The sequence below is a fragment of the Rhinolophus sinicus genome, linkage group LG10 (assembly GCF_036562045.2).
Source record: "Rhinolophus sinicus isolate RSC01 linkage group LG10, ASM3656204v1, whole genome shotgun sequence".
NCBI classification, from domain to species: Eukaryota; Metazoa; Chordata; class Mammalia; order Chiroptera; family Rhinolophidae; genus Rhinolophus; species Rhinolophus sinicus.
Genome location: NC_133759.1, coordinates 104777030 through 104802400, shown reverse-complemented (window position 1 = coordinate 104802400; position 25371 = coordinate 104777030). Strand labels below are relative to the sequence as shown.

General features: G+C 48.9%; 1 protein-coding gene and 1 long non-coding RNA gene across 3 annotated transcripts in view; one reads left to right on the top strand and one right to left on the bottom strand.

The window, feature by feature from the left end:
• Positions 1-21757, top strand: part of STK10 (serine/threonine kinase 10) — an 86585-nt gene extending 64828 nt beyond the window's left edge. Inside the window, exons 11-19 of the mRNA XM_019741192.2 lie at positions 3605-3728; positions 4184-4363; positions 6012-6104; positions 7795-7924; positions 9653-9777; positions 10589-10777; positions 11275-11400; positions 15500-15613; positions 19344-21757. Of these exons, the coding sequence (XP_019596751.2) occupies positions 3605-3728; positions 4184-4363; positions 6012-6104; positions 7795-7924; positions 9653-9777; positions 10589-10777; positions 11275-11400; positions 15500-15613; positions 19344-19484 (1222 nt within the window). The 3' untranslated portion in view covers positions 19485-21757. The remainder of the gene's footprint in view (positions 1-3604; positions 3729-4183; positions 4364-6011; positions 6105-7794; positions 7925-9652; positions 9778-10588; positions 10778-11274; positions 11401-15499; positions 15614-19343) is intronic.
• LOC141567309 (uncharacterized) lies at positions 6957-25074 on the bottom strand. Of its 2 annotated transcripts, XR_012489877.1 has the most exons (5): positions 24937-25064; positions 17817-17999; positions 15475-15667; positions 9411-9666; positions 6957-9199 (listed from the first exon to the last, which is right to left on the bottom strand). It is a non-coding gene; the product is annotated as an uncharacterized LOC141567309 (long non-coding RNA). The 2 variants fall into 2 exon arrangements; XR_012489876.1 differs by lacking the exon at positions 17817-17999 and having other exon boundaries at positions 24937-25074.
• Between the last annotated feature and the right edge of the window lie 297 nt (positions 25075-25371).

Here is a 25371-nt window from a genome sequence, read left to right as displayed (position 1 = left end):
ATGGTCAGGGAGACAAAAGGAAACTGGTTTTGCCTGATATTCTGCACGCTCCAATCCATCCAGACATGTGTCCACCCGCCAGATGGGGGACACGGTGGTGACCCAGACAGTTGAGGCCATTGGCTTTGTAGAACTTACACCTCATGGGCCAACACGTGATGCACAAGATATCGGAAGGAAGTCATGGGTGATACAGTGAGCGCAGGGGCTTGGTGGGGCGGGGGTGAGGGGGCGGCTCCGAGGGAACCCCTTGAGCAGAGCCTGAGGGTGAGAGGAACCGGCCATGAGCAGAGCTGGGGGAGCACAGAGGGGTGGCACTTGGCTTGTTCAGGGAACTGAGGACAGAGCTGGTGTGCGGACCGTAAGGTCAGCAGGACAGGGAAGGGGTACGGTCCTTGGAGGCTGTAAGGCCCAGGTCACGTAGGCCTGTGGGACGGGGTGGAAGTGTGGATTTTATCTCAGCCAGAGTGAAACTGGAGACTGACCAGCTGGGACATCCCTTGTGAAAGATGGGTCTGGGCCGTAGAGGGGGTGAGACCCGTGGGCAGGGAGATGGACCATCCCGGACAGTGGTTGGATTTAACATACATTTTGGAGGCCGGACCCATGAAACTGGGAGGGATGGGCTTGGGGAGGAGGGGGAGGCAAAGCTGTCTGCTAGGAGCCATCTCTGCACTTGTAAGGTGCTCAGGCCCCTGAACAGCCCTCGTCACGGAGAACCTATTTCCACCATTTTGTAAATGAGGAAACTGTTTCTTGGCAGGTCAGTCGCTTGCCCCGGTCACCAGGTTCTAACCGGGCTTGTCTGGGGGATTCTGCCAGGCTGCCGGCCAGGATGCTTCCTGGGGGCTGCTGGGGGCGGGGTGGCGGCTCAGCAGTCACGGAGCCACAGGGCTCCCTTGGGGCCAGGTCTTTACAGGGAAAGTTCATTTTTGGTTTGGAGAATATTTCTAGAACACCAAGCACATTCATATTTTAAAAAAGCACAAATATTCTAAAGCCACAAAGAAGTAGTTTTAGATGCCTTGGGGGCACTTCTCTCTAGGAAGCAGGGAGATGAGAGGCAGAGTTTTCGGGGGCGTTTCTGCGTGCGTAAGCACACATGTGCACACACGCGCGCACACACGCACGCACACTCACACTCACACACTGATATCCTCATCTGTGTGGGTGGGGGAGGTGCTGGGGTGCTGGAAGCGGAATGGTTGTTGTTGGCAGATGACACCACCTTCTGTTTGAATGGTCCCCTGGGAGGTTACCTGTACTCTTCAAGGTTCAGACCTCAATGGCTGGCTTTCCGTCATCTCCCTTCGGGTCAGTTCAGGTTCCTGGGGCTGAAATTGCAGAATTCCACACCCCATCTAGAAGCGATGCCCTCTGGCCTGGCCCGGGGCCCGCACCCTCCTCCCAAGTGGGAGGCTGTGCTGTTCAGGTTCGGAAGGTGAGATGTGGCCGAGGCACAGGAGAGGTGCTCGCAAGGAGAACAGGCTTTTCTCATTGGCCCGCCGTGGTCCTGCGCGCTCGGCAGCCGGTAAACCCGATGGGCTGCAAGCGTGGTGCAGAAGGTGCCCATCGTTCCCCAGCTGGCCCACGGCCCTCGTCACACCTGGATCCAGGCATTGCTGGAGGATTGGGTCACACTCACGCTTTTGAACTATGTGACCAAATAGTCACTCTCCCAGATTGAGGCTTGTAGGTCAGAATTCTTTCTATTTTTCCCTAAAATGGCTGGTGCGGGGTCTTTCCTTCTTAAGACACCAGCCTGTGTCTGCCTGCCTCCTATGTGAGAACTCAGGTGAGCAGGGAGGTAATGTTAGAACCTGGCTGCTTACCCTCTGTATTCCTTTGTTTTTTTGATCAGTTCTCTAAGTCTCTTTCTCTTGAGTCAAGGTTTCCATTTCTTTGTTACTACTCTGGAAATCGCCTCCTGCCTTCTCACTTCCCAGAGAGCAGGGGCTCAGATGGAAGCTTCTGACTGTACACAGTGTCTCTGGCCTTTCCCCTGACTGGGCAGCCTTTGGCTCTGCCTTCTCATTATCATTCAAGAACTTACTTAACCACTTAGGGAGTGTTTGCCGTGTGCCCGGCTGGCACTGCAGGTATCTTCCCACTTGACCCTCAAGAACCTGAGAGGTAGAGGTTATCTGCCCCATTTTACAGGTGCAGAAACAGGAGCCTGCAAAGACTGAGTGGCGCCTGAGGGCGCCCAGCTGGAAAGTCGGCAGAGCCAAGATGCAAACAAGGTCTCCCTGTCCCCAGAGAGTGTGCTGACCTGTCGTTGTGCAGCTGTTGGCTGGCAGGTCCATGAACAGCTCTACCTTCTCAGAGCTGCGAGGAAGGCCTCACAGAGGGGTTGCCATGGTGCAGCCTGCAGACACTGGTCTGCTAGAACGTGGGACCCAGGCTGCCCGGGCACCCCCATGCTGTCAGGAGGCCCAAGTTCTTCCTGCATCGTTTTAATTTCTTTTCTGATTATATAAAGGATACCTATCAATTTTTAATGGATTTGTTCAGAAGTGCCACAGGTAACACTTCGGGGTTTATCTGGCCAGTATTTTCTGTGAGTGTACACACACACACACACACACACACACACACACGTTGACAGTATACAGGTTACAAAATGAAGGTGTACTGTGTGGTTTAGGTCAGGTTTTTATTGTATTTACATTTTGAATAGGTAACGTAATATCATGGTTCCAAACTTGAAAAGAAGGGTAAACAGTGAAAAATCTCACTTTTCTGCCAGACATCCAGTTTCCTTTCCTGTGTTACTATTTTATGGTATAATCCTTCCAGAAACACATATACATGGGCACAGTTTTTTTTTTCATAATGGACTGACTCGTCAACATCTTGCTTTTCTCACTTAGAGATTATTCCGTGTCTGTACATAAAGAATTGTTGCATTTTTAGTCAATGTTTTTCTGTGTAACTAAATATCCTCTAATACTTGATTTTTTTACTGGTTGTATAAAATTACATCAGATGGATGTATTTTAATATAATTAGGCCTATGTTGATGGACATTTAAGTTGGTTCCAATTTTGTACTGTTAGAAATAGCATTGTTACTGATATCCTTATTCAATTTTGTTGTGCATCTATGAAAGCTTCTGTAGACTCAATATCCAGAAGGGGCACTACTATCTCAAGGGGCATAAACTTATTACCAAATTGTCCTCCAGAAATGCTGTACCAGTTTATACCTCAGCAGGTTATCAAAGTACCAATTTCTCCTGTATCCTCACCCATTTAGTTAATCAAAATGGTATTTTTAATTTGCATTTCATATCCATATAGGTTGTTTAAAAATTTTTTTGTCCTTTGTTTTATGTCTGTTCATGTTCTGTGTCGCTTTTAAAAATTAGGCCAGTCCTGTTTTTCTTACTGATTTGTAAGTATTCTGTATACCCTAAGGTTATTAATGTCTGTCTGTCCGTAAGTGTCACATGAGCCTGAGTCTCAGTCAGGCCTCTGCCCCAGACTCGCGTGGTGCTGTTCCACGCTCCAACCTGCTCCAACCTTCAGTGTCCTGAGCTATGAGTTACGTGATGTCTGCGGCCACATTCAGACTGAAATGTCCCCATCTTTTAACTATTCAGGCGCCAGGAACTCCGGGAACTTCGGCTGCTCCAGAAGGAAGAGCATCGGAACCAGAGCCAGCTGAGCAGCAAGCATGAGCTGCAGCTGGAGCAGATGCAGAAGCGTTTTGAACAAGAAATCAACGTGAGTGTGAGAAAAGCTATGGCCCTATGGGGCTTCCTGCCTCCATGTTTTCTTTAAGCAGAAGTTGCCAAGTCAGGATGACTGGGCAGTGGGGGGTAATTCACAATTGCCCAATTCCCCTGGTTTCCCGATCTCATTAGGCATTAACTTGTAAATTCAGAATCCCATGAAGGTCATTGCACTCCTCCGAGTCACACAGGAGCATCTCTAGAGGGAGATGAACCTGTGTGGAGCACCACACAAGAACATTGTAGGTAGATGGCCTGGTCTCCCTTTTGCATGTGAAAAAATGGAGACTCAGAGAGGTTAAGTGACTTGTCCCAGGTCACACAGTAAAGGTGATAGAGCTGGGATTTAAGCCCAGGTCTAAGGTCAAGCTCTGGGCTCCCTCCATCCTGCCCCCACCTCCCTCCCAGGTATAAAGTGACTTTGTTGACTTTCTCCTCAACTTCCAGGCCAAGAAGAAGTTCTTTGACACTGAGCTGGAGAACCTGGAGCGCCAGCAAAAGCAGCAGGTGGAGAAGATGGAGCAAGACCACGCCGTGCGCCGCCGGGACGAGGCCAGGCGGATTCGCCTGGAGCAGGAGCGGGACTACGCCAGGTTCCAGGAGCAGCTCAAACTCATGAAGAAGGAGGTGAGCGTGTGCTGGGCAGAGGCTGGGCCGAGGAATACGGGGGCCTCTCGGCTGCAAGGGATCGAAACCCCAGCTCCATCTCGCCTCAGCAGCAGGTAGTTTGGGAGCCGTTTACCTGCAAGGCTCATGTCCGGGTCTGTCCGGTTCTCCGTGCTCCAGCCGCACCGTTAGGGGCTGCTTCTCCATCATCTGGGCCTGGTTTCAGTGACAGCTTCTTTCAAGGAGTTTGTTTCATCTAAATGGTTCCATTTCCTGGAATACAGCTGTTGATGGTGTTCCCTTACTGTCCTTTTGATAATGGTAGGGACTGTGGCGATGGTCTCGCTTTCATCCCTCAGAGTGATGATCTGTGTCCTGGTCTCCTCTTCCTTCTCTCTCTTCCCTTCCTGTCAGTCTGGCTAAGGTTTATTCATTGTGTTGACCCTCTCAAAGAACTGGCTTTTGGTTTCATTGATTTTCTGTTTTCAGTGTTATAGATTTCTGCTTTTATACTTGGTTTGTATAAGGATGTATATTGTTGGGTGGAGTGTTCTATAAATATCAGGTAGGTCAACTTAATTGTGCTGTTTAGGGCATGTATGTAGCTTCACTAATTTTCCATCCATTTGTTCCATTGGCTATGAGAAAGGAGTATTAATGTCTCCAACTATAATTGGGGATTTATCTGTTTTTCAGTTTTTGTTTCATGTTTTTGAAGTTCTTTTGTTATTTAAAACTGCCATCTTCTTAGTGAACTGACCCTTCCTTTTATCTTTATGTAATCTCTTTGCTGCTGATAATATTCCATGTTCGGATGTCTACTTTGTCTCATAGCCAGCCCATCTTTTACAATCCTTTTCAGTTAAATCTGCCTGTATATTTCACCTAAGTCGGTCCCTTATAGACAGCATGTGGTTGGCACTGCTTCCCTGTGTTGATTGTCTCAGGCAGACCCCTCCCGGGTGGCCCCTTGGCTGATATCCTCCCGGAGAGCAGCTTAGCCCTAGTGCCAGCGCACATCTGGAAGCTCTCACTGGTGCAGTGACAGTCACATGTTCACTCTGAACCAGTCCCTGAGGCGAGGGCATAGAGTGTGCTAACTGACAGCCTGGATCATATACCCAGCCTAGAGACAGATGGGGTTTGGCCGTCAGCCCCACCTGCACCCCAGGAACTGAGGAGGGGTTACCTAAAACATGCCTTCTCAACTGGGTGATATCACCACCAAGGGGTTAAAACAATTTTAGGTATTATAATGGTTTAACAGACTGAGAGTGTATCTGCAGGATTAATATTTCATCGGGGTGGGTGATTAGAAAAAAGATGTCTAAAACAGCTTCTGAGGGGACAGTAATGACAGGAGGGTTGAGAAATGCTGCCCTGAGGGAAACTGAGGTGCTGTCATCAGAAGGAGGGGGATGGATACCGAGCAGCAGAAACAGCACCTGTCCACTGGGGGCCTGGAAACCGAGTCAGCAGCAGTCAGGAGGGGACCAGTAGGTGCCACCTGTCAGACTGGCCTGGTGAGAGCAGGGCAGGGGGCATTGCCTCGAAAGCTGAGCCTCGTCTTTGGTCGCCCTGGCCCAGGAGTTCTGGGGTTGAAGACTTAGTTTTTAGGAAGCGTGAGGAGGTACTCTGACCCGGCCACTCTCTGCTGTCTCTGGTGCAGGTCAAGAACGAGGTGGAGAAGCTCCCCCGGCAGCAGCGGAAAGAGAGCTTGAAGCAGAAGATGGAGGAGCACGCGCAGAAGAAGCAGTCTCTTGTGAGTCCTTGCCCCTCACTTGGGGTACAGGGGTTGGGGAGTCCCAGGTGTGAGACCCTGATGGCGACCATGCCCCTCTGTCTGTGCCCTGCTCCTCGAATGCCCATCTCTTACTCTGAATACCCAAATCCAGCCCGTCCTCTTGTCATCCCCGCTCTCACCTCGCCCGTGCGGTCCTCCTTGACTGCCCTCACTCCAGCTGGAAGCGAGCCCTCCCTTCTCTGGACACCCCAGCCTTCACAGCGCCTCTCCCAAAGCCGTTAGTGCCTCCTGCCTGGTTTTAGGGTTGTTTGTATGTCACATCTCCTTGACCAACCCAGCACATCCATCTGCTCACTTGGCAGCTTTTGGCCACTCAAAGCCATGATTTCCCAAACCTGGTCCTTTTGTGTTTGGAGGGGGCACCATCCTCCATCCTGACAGCAGGCCTGATGCCTCCTTTCCGTCCAGTCCTTCTCTACCTCCTCAAGCATGTTTTTTGTTACCTCCAAACTCTCTGGATCCATCAACTTGTCCACATATCTGTGACCCCCCAGCCACTGTCATCTTTTGCCTGAACTGCTGTTGTAGCTTCGTAGCTCATCTCCAATCTGGCAATTGTATTGAGAGCCTCAAAAATGTGCACACGCTTTGGCCTGGACTTTCTGCGTCTAGAGACTAATCGTGAGGACTGATCATCACAGAGGCTCACGGACACTGAGCTACCAGAGTGTGAAAAGCGGCACTACCTAAAACAGAACCTGGAAACAGCCTGTCACATATTGGCTAACTAAGTTAGGGTACAGCCAGACTGTGAAAGACTTTCAGCCAATAAAACCCATTTGCTAGATTATTACATTATGACAGGGAAAGGTCTTTTAAACGTTTTTGTTTTTTTTATTGTGGTAAAACAGATATAATGTAAAATTGCCATCTTAACCATTTTTAAGTGCACAGCTCAGTGGCAGTAAGTACATTCACATTGCTGTGCAGCCATCACCACCGTCCGCCTCCAGAACTCTTTTCATTTTGCAAAACTGAAACTCTGTCCCCATTAAATATGAAACCCCCATTTTCCCTCCTTGTAGCCCCTGGCAACCACCATTCTGTTTTATGTCTCTATGAATTTGAACTCATCTAAGTGGAGTCATACAGAATTCTTCTTTATGTGACTGGCTCAACAGAATGTCCTCACGGTTCATTTATGTGGCAGTATGTGTCAGAATCCCCTTCCTTTTAAAGACTGAACAATATCCCCCTGTGTGTATGTACACATCTTGTTTCTCCATTCCTCTGTCCATGGACACGTGAGCTGTGTCCACCCCGTGGCTACTGTGAATGCTGCCGCTATGAACACGAGTGTGCAAATCTCAAGCATCTCTAAAAACTGACCACAGTACCATGAGCACACGTCAGACATTTAAACGTCTAACAACAGTTGCTTAACAACACGTTTGCAGTCAGTCAGTACTCACATTTCCTGTTGTCTCCTTTGAAAAGTTTTTTTACAATTTGTTGTTTGAATCAGGGTCCAACCAAAGCCCACATCACAACTAGTTGACATGTCTCTCAGTCTCTCTGAGATCCATGTCCTCTCCGTATATTTGCTCTTGTCCGTTTTCTCTGTGACCACGATGACTTTGCTTCTGTGAGACGTACAGTAAGCGCTGAGACCGCGCTAAGGGCAGGTCTGGCCTCCCCCCTCCCGCAGGACCGGGACTTCCTAGCCAAACAGAAGGAGGACCTGGAGCTGGCAATGAAGAGGATCACGGCTGACAACAGGAGGGAGATCTGTGACAAGGAGCGCGCGTGCCTCACTAGGAAGCAGGAGCTCCTTCGAGGTGGGTGCCCGAGAGCGGGGCGCGTGTGGGCCCAGAACCTGTCAGTGGGCATCCCAGCCTCGGGCAAGAAAGAAATGCTGGGTCTTCTCCACCCTAAAACTAAACGTCATCGTTCATGGTGAAACACGAGGAAAAGCCCCACTGAAGTCGGGGCCGAGGCAAAGGTACCAGTTACCCCAACACTACTGGACATTATTGCAGATGTTGACGGGGAAATGGAAGCGATGGAGAGTGGGTGGAAACTGTCAGTCAGTAAGTGAGCTGGGCCAATGGGGTGGCAGGGGTGAAGACAGTACTGAGAGCCCTTGGTGACAGCCATCACGTCCTGAGTGATTGCTCTGCCAGGCTGTGTGACAGTCAATTTTCATACCTTAATCTCAACGAATCCTCACCTAACCCCTTCAAGGCACGTCCCACTAGTCTCCTCAGTGTTATAGATGAGGAGGCTGAGGCTTAGCGAGTGACTGTTCTTTGGCCAAGGTTGCAGTTAATGAGGGGCCTTGGCTGCAGATCTCACCTTGAAGCCGAGCTCTTTATGCTGATGCAGTGGCGTTTTGACAGGTCTGTACACTGGCAAGGCCCTCACAGCATGAGACCTTCCAGAGCCAACAGTGTGGGCCACCACCCAGAAGGAAGAGGGCAGAGGACCTCCTGGGGAGGAAGGGGATCGGAGAGGGGGCTCATCTCCCTGGGGGAGCTCAGATGGGGAGTCTCTGGTTGAGAGAGCTCTGAAGAGCTTGGGGTCTCTCATAGCCCCAGGGCTAGCAGATGTTTTGTGGGGTTTGCAAAGCAAGTGGGCCCTAACTGGCTAGAAATCTGTTCTGTGAGCTACACGTAAAACAGTTGGATGGGTGAATATTTGAGTTTGGCACCTGTGGGCTTTTGTGAAGATGTAAAGAGCACAGGGCCAGGATACCAGCGCCAGCTTTGGCTCATTTATGTGATGGGGCTGCCGCCAGGGCTTTGGAGGCCTCAGTACTTGGTGTGACCCAGCAAAATGGGGTTCTTACTGTTCCGACATTCTGCATAGAGCCACGGATGTTTCAGGAAAGCCCTCGCTTCCTTTGTCCCGCGCTGTCCATAAGAACCACCCTACTTGTGGGGCGGTGGTTCTGACGGGTGTAGAAGCCAACTCCCGCTGCAGCGTACCACGGGTGGATACCGCTTTTCCTAGGCCAGGAATGCAGTGAAGTAACTGACCACTCACAGGGCTGAGAACCAGGTTCCATGAACAGCCTTCCAGTACAAACGCCACACTCTTTTTCGGTACTGCATCTAGGAGACAAGGAGGTTCTCAATCATTTTCCAAAGGAGGAAATAGTGACGAGACCATCCTGTCATCTTCACGGGGTTTCTACGTATCCCTTCCCATGTGCCCACTAGGAAAGCAGAGGCCCGTGGAGATTGGACGTAAATGTCTCCCTCTGTGGTATGGTTGTGCCCATTTGGCACAGGTGGAAGCTGAGGCCCGGAGAGGGTTTTTTACCTGTCCTCAATCCCAGCGAGGGAGCTGGCTTCCAGCTGAGGCGTCCAGGTTCTCGGGCTCCTGGCTCGGAACCCTTCCTGCTGTAGCGAGCTCTCATCCCGTGGGGGTTAAGGAAGTTTCTAGGAGTGGCTCATCCAGCCTAGTGTGAGGAGGTGGCACAGTCAGCAGCTGCCTGGTGAGGGGCCGGGGAGGGTCCATGGGGCTCTGGCCATCGGCACCTCACGCTGCGGTGTCCTCCACAGACCGGGAGGCGGCCCTGTGGGAGATGGAAGAATATCAGTTACAAGAGAGGCATCAGCTGGTGAAGCAGCAGCTCAAAGACCAGTACTTCCTCCAGCGGCACGAGCTGCTGCGCAAGCACGAGAAGGTGAGGCTGCCCCGTGATGGGCACCACTTGGGTGCCACCGGTGCTCCCAGGAGGAGTCAGGTTGGGCATGGGGAGGCCCGGGAGGTCCTTGGGGGATGTCTTGCCTCGACTCAAGGGGCCAGGAATAGGGGAACCGTGCGGAAGCTGATGGCCCCAGCGGCTCCCTCACTGCCACACGATGTGTGTCGCTTTCACACTTGTTTCTTTTCCCTTTCTGTGCCCCGCCTTTCTATTTTCTCTTTCTCATGCATTAGGATACTTATAGGTACCAATTTAAACACCCGTGCCAGGAAGCCTTTTCTAACCTCCCCAGAGCAGCTGAGGTCCCCTGCTCGGGTGGCCAGAGCACCCTTTACTTCTGTGCAGTTGTCCCTTTAGTGGGGACACAGACAGATAACCCGAGCTCTGGCTGCACAGCTGGTGTGGGTAATTGCAGTTCCTAATGTGAGTGCAACCATGGGAGTCAGCAGAGGTTTCTTGCAGGAGGTGAAACCTACTGAGTTTTGAAATACAAACAAGTGTTAGGTGAAGGAATAATTCAAATTTATCAAGACTTTTTAAAATACGAATTGACATCTGCCATGAAAATGAAAACCATCCGTTGTAGTGTACACTTTGCTTTGAGATAGTAGCTGGTGATGGCATGCTGCCATCGATTAGATGAGAAGGCACTTAGAAGACTCCAAAATATTAATCACAGTTGTTTTTAAAGAGAGAACAGAGATAGCAGATGTGCAATGACTCAACCTTGCTGTGCTGAGGGCCCTGGGCCTCCTGGGCCCCCGACCTCAGCGCTGACTGTGTCCCTCAGGAGCGGGAGCAGATGCAGCGGTACAACCAGCGCATGATAGAGCAGCTGAAGGCGCGGCAGCAGCAGGAGAAGGCGCGGCTGCCCAAGATCCAGAGGAGCGAGGGCAAGACGCGCATGGCCATGTATAAGAAGAGCCTGCACATCAGTGGGGCGGGCAGCGCGGCCGAGCAGCGCGAGAAGATCAAGCAGGTGGGGCTGTGGTGGGGGGGGTTCCAGGCCTGAGCCTCAGACCGTTGGGGACGTCAAATGTTAGATGCCACACAGGGTCTTGGGAGGCGGTCTGCAGGTCCCAGCCTGAAGCCTACTGGTGACCTGGCCCCTGGTGGACACAGGAAGGCCGGCGGAGCTTTCTCACGCCCCGTTCCCCTTCGCACTCCAGTGCGTCTATCCTGCAGCTTCCTCTGCTGGTCAGCCCCTTCCTCTCATCACCGAGACCCCACTCGCATGCCACTCACGTGGCTCGGGGACACGGAGTCAGTGGCCCTGGGCTCCTGTGTTTCCTGCATGGTACACATGCTGTCCTAGCATGTGGCACGGCAGTGTCGTGAGCCCCTCGAGGACTGGGGCTCAGCTGGGGGAGGACTGAAAGCGGGGGCATAGCCAGTGTGGTGCGGGGTACGAGGGCTGTGCACAAATGAGTCCCGCTGACGGGCCTCTCTGGGACACCCACCCTTTCTCTGCTGCAGTTCTCTCAGCAAGAGGAGAAGAGGCAGAAGTCGGAGCGGCTGCAGCAGCAGCAGAAGCACGAGAACCAGATGCGGGACATGACAGCACAGTGCGAGAGCAACATGAATGAGCTGCAGCAGCTGCAGGTACTGCCCGTCCACTGCCCCCTGTTGTCTCAGTTTCCCCCAAGGCAGTCAGCTCAGGGGCCAGAGACTCTACACACAGGGAAGGATTCTCATCAGACGAGCCCAGGGTGGAATGGTTTCAAACCTGCTGTGCCTGTGTAACACTGGCCAAATCACTTCATCCTCCCAAGCCAGAGTTACCACATCCACACGATGGGAGTGGGGTGGGGGGAGAATCCCCATTTTGCAGGCTTAGAGTGAGGCTTTGAAAATGAGATGACAGAGCTGAAAGGGCCTGGCCGTGAGCAAAACCAGACAAGAAAGAAAAACTACAGACCAGTATTTCTCATGAACACAGATACACAAATCCTCAATACGGTGTTAGCAAATTGAATCCAACATCGTATAAAAAGAATTACACACCACGACCAAGTAGGATTTATCCCAGGCTGGTTCAACATTTGAAAATCATGACATCAACAGACTACAAAAGAAGTCACATGACCATATCAGTCGATGCAGAAAAAGCACGTGGTAAAAGCCAGCACCTGCTCATGATAAATACTCTCAGCAAACTAGGAATGGAGAGGAACTTCCTCAACTCGGTCAAGAACATCTACAGCCTACAGCTGACATCATTCTCCAGGGCTGGATGCTCAAAGCTGTCCCACTGAGAGCCGCAAAACGGTGTCCTGGTGTTGCCAAGACCTTGGTGGCCCTTTCCCTAGGGAGATCCCTGACCTCTAGTTTCCTGGTTCCCGAGTTTGCTGCACTCCAGGAGCTGGTAGTTGGAGCCCCCCTGTGGTTGAGTGAGGCACTGTCACAGTGAGGGGATGGGCTGACTCAAACCTCTCACCTCAGGAAGTTGCTCAGGCTCCTGGGTCCATCTGGCAATTTCTGGCATCATGGAGGCCTGCCAGGAAGGGGCATGCCCTGTGCTGCTGTGTGAATTTTAGCCAAGCCACTCACATTCTACAGCTGTCTTCCCATCCCTGCCTCATGGGGTTAGGGTGACGGTTAACTGGGAGAAGCCGTATCGAGAGCTGGGAGCCCAGCTCCTGGCTGGTCACAAGTACACAGTGCTGCTATGAGTATTATTCCTGACGAAACCAATTTCTAAACTCCCAGAACCTTTCAGCTTGAAACTGAAAATAAAAATCCCCCAAGGGGGACTTCCGGTCAAGATGACGGAGTAGGTAAGCACTGTGCTCACCTCCTCCCACAACCACATCAAAATGACTACACTGTAGTCTAAACATCATTGAGAACCACTGAAGACTAGCTGAACAGAAGTCCTGTAACTAAGGACACACAGAAGAAGCCATGTGGAGACTGTTGGCGGGTGGAGACACAGAACGGGCAGGTCCCACACCCCTGTGTGATGATTAAGAATTGGGAGGGAGGGCTCTGCTGAGGAGGGGTCCCCATAACCTCTGGCTGTGAAAACCAGTGGGGCCTGTGTCCAGGGACACGGAGGGCTGCTGGATGTAGGGACGTGCTGCAGGCCTTAAAGGGCCCAAGCTCAGACTCACTCACAAACTCACTGGCTCTGGGCTCCAGCACAGAGGTAGCAGGGACGTACGGGGAGGAACTATATATAACACATGATAACCACAAACCAGCATCTGTAAGAGATATACCAAAAATAAATCGAAAGGAATCCAAACATAACACAATAGAAAGTCATCGACATAAGGAGAGCAAGAGAACAGAATGGAACAGAGAAGAAATATAAAATCAGGAAACAATAAAATGGCAATAACTACATACGTATTAATAATTACTTTAAATGTAAATGGACAAAATGCTCCAATCAAAAGACATAGGGTGGCTGAATGGTTAAAAATACAAGACCCTTACATATGCTGCCTACAAGAGACCCACTTCAGATTGAAAACACACATAGATTGAAAGTGAAGGGATGGAAAAAGCTATTTCATGCAAATAAAATGAAAAAAAAGCTGGGGCAGCAATACTTTATCAGACAAAATAAATTTGAAAACAAAAGCTGTTTCTTACTGTTTCAACAATAAGAGACAAGTGCGTTTCACAATGATAAAGGGATCAACCCAACAAGAGCGTACAACTCTTATGAACATTTACATACTCAACATAGGAGCATCTAAATATACACAGCAAATATTGATGGACATAAAGGGAGAGATATGGTAGGAACTTTAATGCTCACTGACATAAATGGACAGATCATCCAGACAGTCAAGGAAACAGTGGCCTTAAATGACACACCAGACCAGATGGATTTAATTGATATCTTTAGAGGATTTCACCCAAAGTAGAAGACTATACATGCTTTTCAAGTGCACATGGACCATTTTCCAGGACAGACCATGTGTTAGGCTGCACAACAAGTCTCAATACATTTAAGCACATTGAAATTATACCAAGCATCTTCTCCAGTCACAGTGGTATGAAATGAGAAATCAATTACAAGAAGGAAACTGAAAAACGAACACATGGGGGCTAAATAACATGCTATTAAACAATAAATGGATTCATGAGATCAAAGGAAGAAATCAAAAGATACCTTGAGAAAAATGAAAATGACACACAACAACCCAAAACCTATGGGAAACAGACAAAACAGTTCTAAAAGGCAAATTCACAGTAACACAGGCCTAACTCAGAATCAAGAAAAAATCTCAATCTAACCTTACACCAGCTAAAGGAACTAATTTGAAGTCTTAGAAAAAGAAGAACGAAGCCCAAACTAACTAGAAGGAAGGGAAAAAAAAATCAATGAAACCAAAAGCTAGTTCAATGAAAAGATAAACAAAATTGATAAACCTTTAGCCAGACTCATAAAGAAAAGGAGCGGGTCCAAATAAAATCAGAAATGAAAAGAGAAGTGACAACCACAGAAATACCAAGGATTATGAGAAATTACTATGAACAATTATGCCAACAAATTGGACACCCCGAAAAAAATGGATAAATTCCTAGAAACATACAATCTTCCAAGACTAAGTCAGGAAGAAACTGAAAATCTGAAGACTGATGAAATCAAAGCAGTAAACAAAAAACTCCCAACAAAAGTCCTGGACCAGATGGCTTCACAGGTGAATTTTACCAAATATTCAAAGAAGAATTAATATTTATCCTCCTCAAACTATTCCAAAAAATGGAAGAGGAAGGAAGGCTTCCAAACTCATTTTCAGAGGCCAGCATTACCTTGATACCAAAACCAAAGACACTACAAAAAGAGAAAATTATAGACCAATAAAGCTAATGAACACGGGTGTAAAAATCCTCAACAAAATATTAGCAAACCAAACTCATTACATTAAATGCAATACATTAAAAAGATCAGGGGCAGCCGGTTAGCTCAGTTGGTTAGAGCGCGGTGCTCTTAACAACAAGGTTGCCGGTTTGATCCCCACACAGGCCACTGTGAGCTGCGCCCTCCATAACTAGATTGAAACAACTACTTGACTTGGAGCTGATGGGTCGGTCCTGGGGAAAAAAACACACTTAAAAAAAAAAAAGATCATACACCATGATCAAGTGGGATTCATTCCTGGTATGCAAAGTTGGCTCACAAATCAATTAACATGATAGACCAATAAACAAAATGAGAAATAAAAATGATTATGAAAAATGTTAATTCTTTATAGAAATGTTTACATTATAATGTTAAGTGGGGAGGGAAGCAGGATTCAGAATTGTCCACATAGGGTGAGCTAAACAATATACACAATAGAGCCTGACAGGAAATATATTTAAATTTTTGTAGTGGTTGCCTCTGTGTGGTGGAATTAGGGCACATTTTATACTTGTGTATTGTTAATAGTTTTGTTAAAATGACATGTTTGTGTTTAAAAATTCAAACAATGAACAAAGAAACCAGTTGCAAGAGTACTGCAGCTCCCACAGCACAGTGAGAAACATTAACATCGATATCCTGGATTGCTCTCGCAGGCACCTCTCAGCGCGTTATGTATTTACTTGTACAGAGTTCAGTATAAATAGGGTTATTGATCAAGGAGAAGAACAGTAAGTGAATGATGCTGGTGCCCCTGTGGCTATAGCACGAGGTATGTCTCAGCCCTCTGTGCCTCTGCCTTCTGAGTTTCTTACCTGTTCTGCCTGGAATTTGTTCCAGAATGAGAAGTGTCACCTCCTGGTAGAGCATGAAACCCAGAAGCTGAAGGCCCTGGATGAGAGCCATAACCAGAACCTGAAGGAATGGCGGGAAAAGCTTCGGCCACGCAAAAAGGTAACCATGTCCGGGCTGGTGGGCTCTGCTCCATGTTGTGCCACAGGTGTCTGCCTAGGATGTAGATAGATATAGATAAGACACACAGTTATAGGTTAATTTTAAGGAACTAGCACATATGATTGTGGGGGCTGAGTCTGAAATCTGCAGGGCAGGTTGCATCAAGGAAGGGTGATTGTTGCAATCTTGAGTCCTAGTCTGGGGGCAGAATTCCTTTCTCCTTAGGGGACCTCAGTCTTTTCTCTTAAAACCTCCAACTGATTGGATGAGGCCCACCCACATTATGGAGGGTAATCTGCTTTACTCCAAGTCTACTGAGTTAAATGGTAATGACATCTAAACAGTTCCTTCACAGTGACAGCTAAACTGGTGTTTGACCAAACAGCTGGGTACCACGGCCTTGCCAGGTTGACAAATTAACCATCACAGGGTCTCAGTGTGGTCACTTGTAAAGGGGAGATATAAACGTTGTATATAGTGTTATGCACAAAGTCACCAGCCCATAGTGCAGGCCAAGGACATACTCATTTCCTTCCCCTCTCCTAAACTCTCTGAGGAGAGCGCTGCCCTAATTCTCCTTGCTCACATGCCCTGAAGCCTGAGATTTGTTCTGCTGTCATACATCAGCTCTGCTTGCTGTAACTGTGGTCTGGACAGCAGGTAGCTGCCTACCTCAGCTATGCAATGGCCTTGGAAGTCCTTGATTTGAAGCTTCCCTCCCTGTGCTAATGGAAGCTGGCTGGAAGCTGGCCAAGGTCCCAGAACTTTCTGTAGCAGCCCACACTCATCAGTTTCTGTAAATACAGCCTGCTGGGAATTTTGATACTTGACACTCAAATCAGTAATGCTCCTGCTGACACAGGTCGACTCTGGCACTAGGAAAGGTTAACCTGGTTCTCTTACCTGGGGGTTCTGTACCCTTGGAATGTTCTGAGAGTTCGAAAATGAACGACTGCGTTGCCTCTAGCGATTGCCTCATATCCCACATTGCATCATGGGGGTACCCGAGCTTAGGGGAGGTACTGCAAGTGTGTGTTTGGGGAGCTGGCACTGCATTTTGTCTGTGGGGGCTGTCTCTTTGCAGAATTCCTTGTAGAACTGTTGTATCATTAGCTACCTGAGTTGCTGCTGGAACACTGACCCAGAGGTGATATTCATTCTGGAATAAATATTCTTTTATACTCTTGCATTATACTCAGCAGCCTTGAGCTGCTGTCCGTGTGTGGGGGTGTGGAGATGACTGTACACTGTTGAATATTTTCAGAAAAATTTAGACCTCTTTTGGGTAAGTACAGAATATCTCATAGGGCCAATAAAGTGTTGAATGGATCATAGTTAACACAGAATGTGGCCTCAGACAAGTCTTCCCTCCCAAACCTTGCTATTTGGGACTGTAAATGTGGCTAACATTTAGTCCCTTAAAGCAGGTGTTAATAAACTACTACCCATGGATCAAATCTGGACCACCACCTGTATTTGTAAATAAAGTTTTACTGGAACAATGCCATGTTCGTTCATTTATATATTGTCTGTCTGTGGCTGATTTTGCTCTATAGCCACAGTGGAGTGGTTGTGACAGAGACCTTACAGACTGCAAAGCCAAAAGTATTTACAATCTGGCTTTTTACAGAAAAAAAGATTGCCGACCCCTGCGTTAGGTTATATGCAGGAATATAAGTGGTAGGTAGAATAGAGTAGTGCTTAAGATCACAGGTTTGGAGTAAGAGACATGGGATAAAGTCCTAGCTCTCCTATTACTCCCCGTGAGACCCTGGGCAGGTTACTAAACCTCTCTGCTCAAAAAGCGGTAGCTATTATCATTAAATTGGTATTCCAATAGCAGGGGTCCCAAACTGATGGCCCATGGGCTGAAACTGAGTAACAGATGTTTGGTTTGGCCAACATATAGCAATTTACTTTTTTTTTGAAAGTTGCCAACTTTTAAGTATAAGGAAATTTGACATAAAGAAAATCTGGATTTCCAGTTTCTTTTGAAAACCTAGGCACTCTAGCAATAATATGCTAGGGCCATCATACCAAATGACAGCCATCAGCTGGAGCTGAGCAAAACCACCCTCTTTGGACACAGCACATACTCTTCACCACTGTCTCCACCATTCCCTATTGCCTCACAGCCAGCTCGCTCCACTCATTTCATCGCCTGGCTGGCTCCCATAATAGGCACTGGGTTATAGGAGCTTACACAGTACTGCTTTTATCTTGCTTGTGTGTAATGTTTGCTTGCCATGAACACCTTCACATTAATACATCCAGCAAAGGAGAACTTGAGCCAAGAGTCTGCGAATGCCCAGAAATTCCAAGTCACTCATGTCCAACCAAGATGAGGTATGACTTCCAGGGCCTTGCCTTCCCTCACGTGGATGTCCTACAACAGGATGGACAAATTGGTGGTGTGATTCAATATCCTTTCCCCATCTTTCTTTAGAGGTAGAGAGAACTCACTAGAACTTAGTGAGTTTAAGAAGAGCTTAAGGTTGGGAATTCTGGTAATTATTTGTTAAGCAGAGACTATTTCAGGGCATCCAAAGAATCATCTTAAATGACAGATGTAATAGAATGCTGGTCAGATCCTGTGAAAATAGATACTTCTATAGTAAAAATAAGGAAATCTGGCTGATGGTCAAATGCCTCTTAATAATGAAGCCACATTAACTGACAGCCCTTGTGTGCCCGGCTTTGCAGAGGGTGGAGCAGTGTGTCAGAGCTTGAACTCATAGTTAGGCCTAGGTTCACATCTTGGTTATGCTGAACTTGCCGAGTGGCCTTGGCAAGTGACCTAAGCTCTCTGAGCCTCAGTTTCTCCATCTGTAAGAGGGGGACAATAGTATCTACCGCGTAGGGTGAAGATGAGATAAGAGGCCACGCACACAGCACCAGTGCCTGACATGTAGGACGCACTCAGTCATTACGACCCGTTCGTTTTGAATTCCATGCTTACAACAGCCATGCTGGCAGGGAGGAATATTGTCATGTTACACGGGAGGAAAGACTCAGGCAGCGACAAGGCCACACAGCTGGTAGCGATAGAGCCAAATTCTGCCTGACTGTAAAGCTCATGTTCTTTCCACTGTACTCTGCTTCCTTTCTCAATTGAATGCTTATTATTGGAGACCCCTCAAGATATTTTTCTGGTAGGATCCAATTTGTGTAGATAAATTTGCGTGTGCCCAAGGGAAGCTCCTGCAGTGTTTGTCAGCTCGACGCTCCCGTTACAACATAGAGACCCCCGAGCATACCACCAATTTTCAGAATCAGAATCTCGGGGTGGCGTGATGGCACGTGTATTTAAAAACCAACTCCCTGGGTGATCTCTGTGGGATGGTGCCCTGGTTAGGGACACTGTGTAATTGGACAGTTCTGCTCCCCCCATGGTTAAATCACTCCATTTTCTACCTCCAGGTTTTCTCCACTCATTTGGCTGTTTTCCTGCCTGCAGATTTGCTTCTGCTTTTTCCTCAATCCCATCCAGACTGGCATTTCCCCAAACTGTAGCCCTGGCCACAGGAAATCCCTGTATGGCTGTGGCAGAAGGAAGGAGGGGTGCTTGCCTTCTGGGTGACAGGCTCTGGGAAAGGAAAGGGGACATCAAGTCACCCAAGCTCGAAGGCCTGGGAGGGAAGTTTCCAGGGCAGGACACTGGTGGGGGCCCTGTGCTTGGGAGACCTGTGTCCTAGGGATCTGACTGAGCTCCCTCTATCCTCTGTCATAGGCTCTGGAAGATGATCTGAACCAGAAGAAGCGGGAGCAGGAGATGTTCTTCAAACTGAATGAGGAGACAGAGTCCCCAAATCCCACCACCCCAAACAAGACCACCAAGTTCTTCCCCTACAGCTCTGCAGACACTTCCTAACAGCCAGCCAGGGTGGCAGGCCTCGGGGTCCCCCATTCTCTGTGAACAAGTAACTCAGGACGCCCTTTCCTCTTGCTTCCATGCCAGCTCGATGCAGCCCCGTGCCTGTGCAACCCCCGTGTTCCTGACTTCTCGCCCCGTCACGGAGGGTGAGGCTTTATGATGTGTTGCCTAATCCTAATATATGTTCTCCTTGAACCCCAGATCCCTTCAAGCTGTCAGTGATTTGGGCTGTGTGTGGGGTCAGGGTCCAAAGAGCAATGGGTGTTCTGTGGCCTCGAGGCCCCTCCGATTTGCCAAAACACCAGTTTGGTTCTCTGGACTGGACGCACAGCGCTGCTGCTGAAGTCACCATGGCCTCATGCATATTGGAATCCTTGGTGGCTTTTCAGCCATTCCCTGCAGTGTCAGACAAGAATCACAGCTCCTAACAGCCATTTTGGTTCCCAGTGGAGCCTGGCTTGCAGCCAGCTGCTCAGAGGGGTGCCCTCATTTCTCTAGTTCCCCCAATTTGCTTTCCTCTTGAGACAAATCTGTGTCTGTAATGATCAGATGGGGAGAGCCGGACTCATTCATTCTGCTGGTCTCAGGTGTTTTGTGCCATTTTGTGTTCCCCACTTCCTACCCACTCGCATACACACAGGGCATGGGCCCCTGGCACCACCCAGGCTTGCCTCCGCCCTGCGCCTCTTGTGCCAGGTAGGTTGGAACACATTTGCTGCCTGAGCCACTGAGCATGTTAGGTGGAGCCACTGGCATGGGGAATGCTGGGTGTCGACACCAGAGAACAAGATGGCACAGGCGGACCTGCCCATCTGCGATTCCTTTTGGTCCCCACGTGAGATCCTGAGTTCAGGGATCCATTCCTCACCACACAAGACTTTCACAGCCCAGCCTGCTCTCATCTCACAGCTGCCCATCCTGTCTGCAGGAGACACAGGAAGGCCACGTCCCAGCGCCCCTCCTAATCAGGAGCCCAGCCTCAGACTTCAGGCAGAGGCTGGCAGTCACGAGGACCTCTGTTCAGGAAGCAAAGCCTCAGGGAGAAACAGAATGCTTCCTGCGCCCAGGAACACGGCAGACGCCAAGCTTCTGTATCTCATCAGAATCCTGGGCCTTCGGGTCACTCAGTTGGCACCCCACATTCTGATCCCCCAGGCTGCAGTGTCCATAACCCAATGAAAGCAAATGCTCAGGCCAGCATTTACAAAGAAGCATTTACAAACAAACTTACTTACAAAGACGACTTTCACCTTAATTTCTAACTTAGAACAAAAATAAATGGCTTCTTTAGGAATATATACCTGCTTTCAGAAAGACAGAAAATGGAAGGTGATTGTGAGGAATCGTATGGGCACCGAGTCTGGGCACAATTTTGCTGGTGACGGAGTGACTGACACACCCCGGGAGGGCTCTCTCGACCTTCACTCCTGAAGGGTAGGTTCGATGCTTTGTCTTTTGAAGGTAGTTCCCTGGAAGTCTCGCACTGGCTGTAACCCTCTTCTCCTGATCCTGCCAAGGGAGGGCAGCCATTCAGCAGAGAAGGGACTTGGGGCTCCTGAGTCACATATGCAGGGGGCTGTGGGAAGGCAGTGGTCCTCTCAGGTTAGTGAGTACTCAGCTTCCCGCTTCAGTATTTGACCCGGATGGGACAGTTTCAGGTCTCAACAAAGGAGACAAGCGAGACAATTGCCCCTTTGATCCTCTTAGGTGCACAGGTACTGGGGAAATGTGGACTAGCAGCAGTGTCACCAGACTGCACGCCCAGTCCCGCCAGGCGGGGTCAGGCAGGGCTGAGCTGGGCTGTTACAACACCTCCCTTACAGCCTGGGGTGTGAGAAGTATTATGTGAGACGCGGTTTCGGGGCTCAGGCAGGCCTCTGGTCATTCCCTTACTTGGCTTGTCGTTCACACTGGAATCTCGTTCAGGGCTAGCTCTTCCCTGCTCAGTGCCGCCTGAGCCCCAGTCGCTGGCTGGGTCTTCCGGCCTCATGACTGAGCCAATGAGCAGGCCCGTCACTGAGGAGGCCCACAGAGTTCTCTGCGTGCTCTGTGCTACTGTTTCCTCTGTAAGGGACACACAGAACTGTTTCTCATTTTCAGTCAATTTATGGCAGAGTAAATCTAACTAACTTATATTTTCCCTTGATGAAGGATAGAAGTTATTTTTATGTAGTTTTCAAACTTTATACAAGATTTTTGTAACATGTTCTCTGCAAAGTTAACTGCAAGGAGGTAATATACTTCTAATAAAATAACAAGGTGAGAAACTCTGTTTGCCTTTGGGGTTGTTCTCTTGGATGGGGGTTGTTCTCTTGGATGGGGGTTGTTCTCTTGGATGGGGGTTGTTCTCTTGGATGGGGGTTGTTCTCTTGGATGGGGGTTGTTCTCTTGGATTGCCAGACAAGCAAAGGGAGAGGAGAACCAAGGGGCTAGCTTCTGAGTGCACTGCTGCCTGCCAGGTCATATAGCAGGTCTGACAGTGGGATTTCTGTTCTGAAAGAAGTTATGCTTGGCTGTGTGTGTGTGTGAGATTTTCTACGGACATTCTCATTTAACAATAAACATCTGGCCACCAAGAGTTTTCACATACTAACTTACTGAATCCGTTCAACAACCCCTGAGGAAGACATTGCCATTCCCATTTTATAGATGAGGAAATGGACACTGGGCATGGGGAGGGTCAGGCCAAACCTCACACCGCTGGCAAGTGACGCATAGGGTTTCAACCGTAGACCTCTGGCAGTGCTATCTCCCCCACATCTCTTCTGCTGTCCCCAGCTGCCCATTGCACTCAGCAAGAGTCACAGACCATCTCTGCCATATTTAAAAAATTTTTTCTGCCTTTAAAGTTCCATTCAGGGGTTTTTAACCTGGGGTTCCCAGACCCCCGCCAAGGAATCCATGGATAGAATTCAGAGTGCCTTTGTACCTGGATGGAAGAGTTGGTCTTTGGTTTTACTGACCTCTAACTGAAAGACAGCATTTCCTTTCCTTATGGATGTAGGCCACACATTTTAGTAGTAGTAGCAGTACCTGTAACTCAGCAACAGAAGTCAGAGATTTCATCTCACGTATGGCTCTTACAGACATCTCAAAATATCATTTTGTTCATCACTTTGAAATTATAGTAGTAATTAGACCTATTGCTAGATCTTGTTATTTAATGTGCTATATGAAAATACACTGTATACATGTATCACATTACATATACATATATGTCACACATATAAGCAAGTTTTCCTAATATCTTGATACCTTAATTTCATTGTTAATGATTTCACTTGTAATCTATGTGCTTTATATTGTATATCGGAAAGTATTCTGAGAAGGGGCTCATATTCTTTGTGGAACACCGTAAGATAAAGAACCCCTTACTCTGCAGCCGAGTTGTCACTGTCCTAGAAACCTTCCCACCAGCAGGTGGCGGTCCACTGTCACTGTCTTGCAAGTCCGTGAACTGGGTGTTTAGGGATGCAGGCGAACAAGCAGCTGGCATGCCTCCCATTAAGGGCTAGGAAAGTGACTGGGGTTCCCAGGGAAAGGACTCATGAGACTGGTGAGGAAGACAAAGCATTAGGGCTTGTGTGGAACTTGGGAAATGAGATTATCCCACATTAATTGATACCTCATAATCACAAGTACTAGAGATGCTGTAATGGGTAAGATATTGAGTCTTCAAAACACTTGTCCTGTTGAGGAAACACCTGGAGAGGCAGAGTGTCTGTGCAGGCTGACACAGCCTGGGAGAATCAGGGAGGACTTCCCAGAGGAGGGGATTCTGAGTCTTGGAGGACAAATTAGTATGTGAAAAATGCATTCCGACACTGCAGTAGAGTTGAGGGTGAATGGTTTATGAGCCATGAGGGCCAGACTTGCATTCGAGCTCAAACTGATCCCTACCACCCTGTGGATGGTAAGAAGACTCAGAACGAGTTTACTCGGTAAGGACAGTTGAAATCATGACCACAGCAACTCGAGACCAGCTGAAAAGGACAAAAACAATGCTGATATTGAATGGGAATACTGACCCACACAGGTCGGAGTCTTTAGAAAGTAAAGGGGAAATAACAGGCTCCATGAAGGCAGGGAGTAAGACTTTAGCTGACCCAGAAACACCCAGAACCCAGCATGTTGCAACACTGAGATACCCAGTCTGGGTCCTTGTACCATAAAGAGTTCCCAAAGGGAGGTGTGGGGGGTCTGGGGGCTGTAGACTGGATGTATATTAACCCGCTGTGGTACCAGACGTCTGGTTAATAACAAGGGTGTCTTTAGTTAAAAACAATACTGAGAAAACTTCCACTTCCAACGATGGCAGACTAGGTAATTCAGACCAATTCTAACACGGAGGACAGTTGGAAAAGCTGGACAAAAATATTAAACACTTTATAGGTGTTCTAATCTCCTCACTTTATAGGTGCAGAGAAAAGCCACCTCTGTCATTAGGAAGCTGGCCTGCTACACGACAGCCAGGCTGTAATGTTACTAGATGGTAGCCTGGCCTGCTTAGCTAGGTCTTGTGTTCTGTTGAATATAATTTCGCAGAACATAAACATCAGACAAGGCCATTCTGTAACCATGATAGATCAAGACAAAAACAAGACCACTCCTTAAGTATATCCGCACACAGATAAAACATAACTATTGTTCAAACCACAAAAAACAACCAAACATCCCCATCCTGGCTAATATGAGGGGGGGGCAGCTTCCTTACCGATTACAGCTTTAGCCTCAGTCTAGTATTCCTCCCTTCCAGGTAAGATTTAATGAGATGCCCTATCATAGAATTACCCCCACTTCCTGGCACCATCAAACTCAGAGTAAAGTCGCACTTCCTGAAACCCTCTCCCAAATCATCTAATAACTTTTACTGAGATGCTCATGCCCCACGCTTTCCCCTCACAGCAACCAGCAATAAAGGCAACTTCAACTACCTGTCTCTGGTGGTCTTGGATTAGGAGGCAGTGACAGACCTAAGGTCACACAGAGCTGGTGACCGAGTTCACTAGGCGTCTCCAGGTCTCCAGCTGTGTTCTGTCTTAGCACCTGTCACTCTTTGGGTAAACGTCTGCCTTCCTGCCCACTAGCATGAAGCTCCACGAGAACAGAGGCCTTGTCTGGGATGCTCAGAGCGGGTTCCCAGGGCCTAGACTGGTGCGCAGCAGAGGCCAGAAGTTTAAAAAGTATGTTCTGAACAAATGAATAAGAGGGGCTCACTGGCCACAGGTTCCCTTTCATCTCTCAGCTCCTCCCAGTTCGATGAGCACTACAGCTCATCTCCAGAAACCTCTTCTCCGCCATCGAAATCTCCAAACACCTCACTGGGATGCCTGAGAGGGATGGATGGCCCTTGTGGACCCTCCTCCCCTGCCCGAGCTTCTCTCGCTCGCTGGCCCCCTCCCACACCTGAGCCCCAAGACCATCCCCTCTTAACGCACCCAGAACCTACCTGTCTGCAATGTGTCCCACCTACCCTGCGCTAGCTGACCCGCCGCGCCGCTACCTAGTCGTCGAATGGGCACTGCGGTTACCGACCGCGCATGTGCGGAAATCGGTCGCACCAGCGGGACCTCCGACAAGCGAAGAGTTGCCTCTGAGTTTCCGTTCCGGTCTGAGTAGCCTTGGGCTGCCAGGAAGTCAGGGGAAAGTAGCCGGAAGGAGAACCCGCGCGCAGGGCTCTCGGGGACATGTAGTGGTGGGGCTCCCAAGGCCCTACCTGGTGGGAGCCCGTGATTCTTGAGGTCTGAACGTTCCGCCTTCACGATTCAGTGCCACTTTCGCCGCCGAACTCAGCTTCGCGCTGCCAGGAGAGATTGGCCGGGTGTCGGCTTTTCATTCCCACAACGCTTGGCGGGCACGCGGCGCCTGCTGGGAGCGGTAGTCC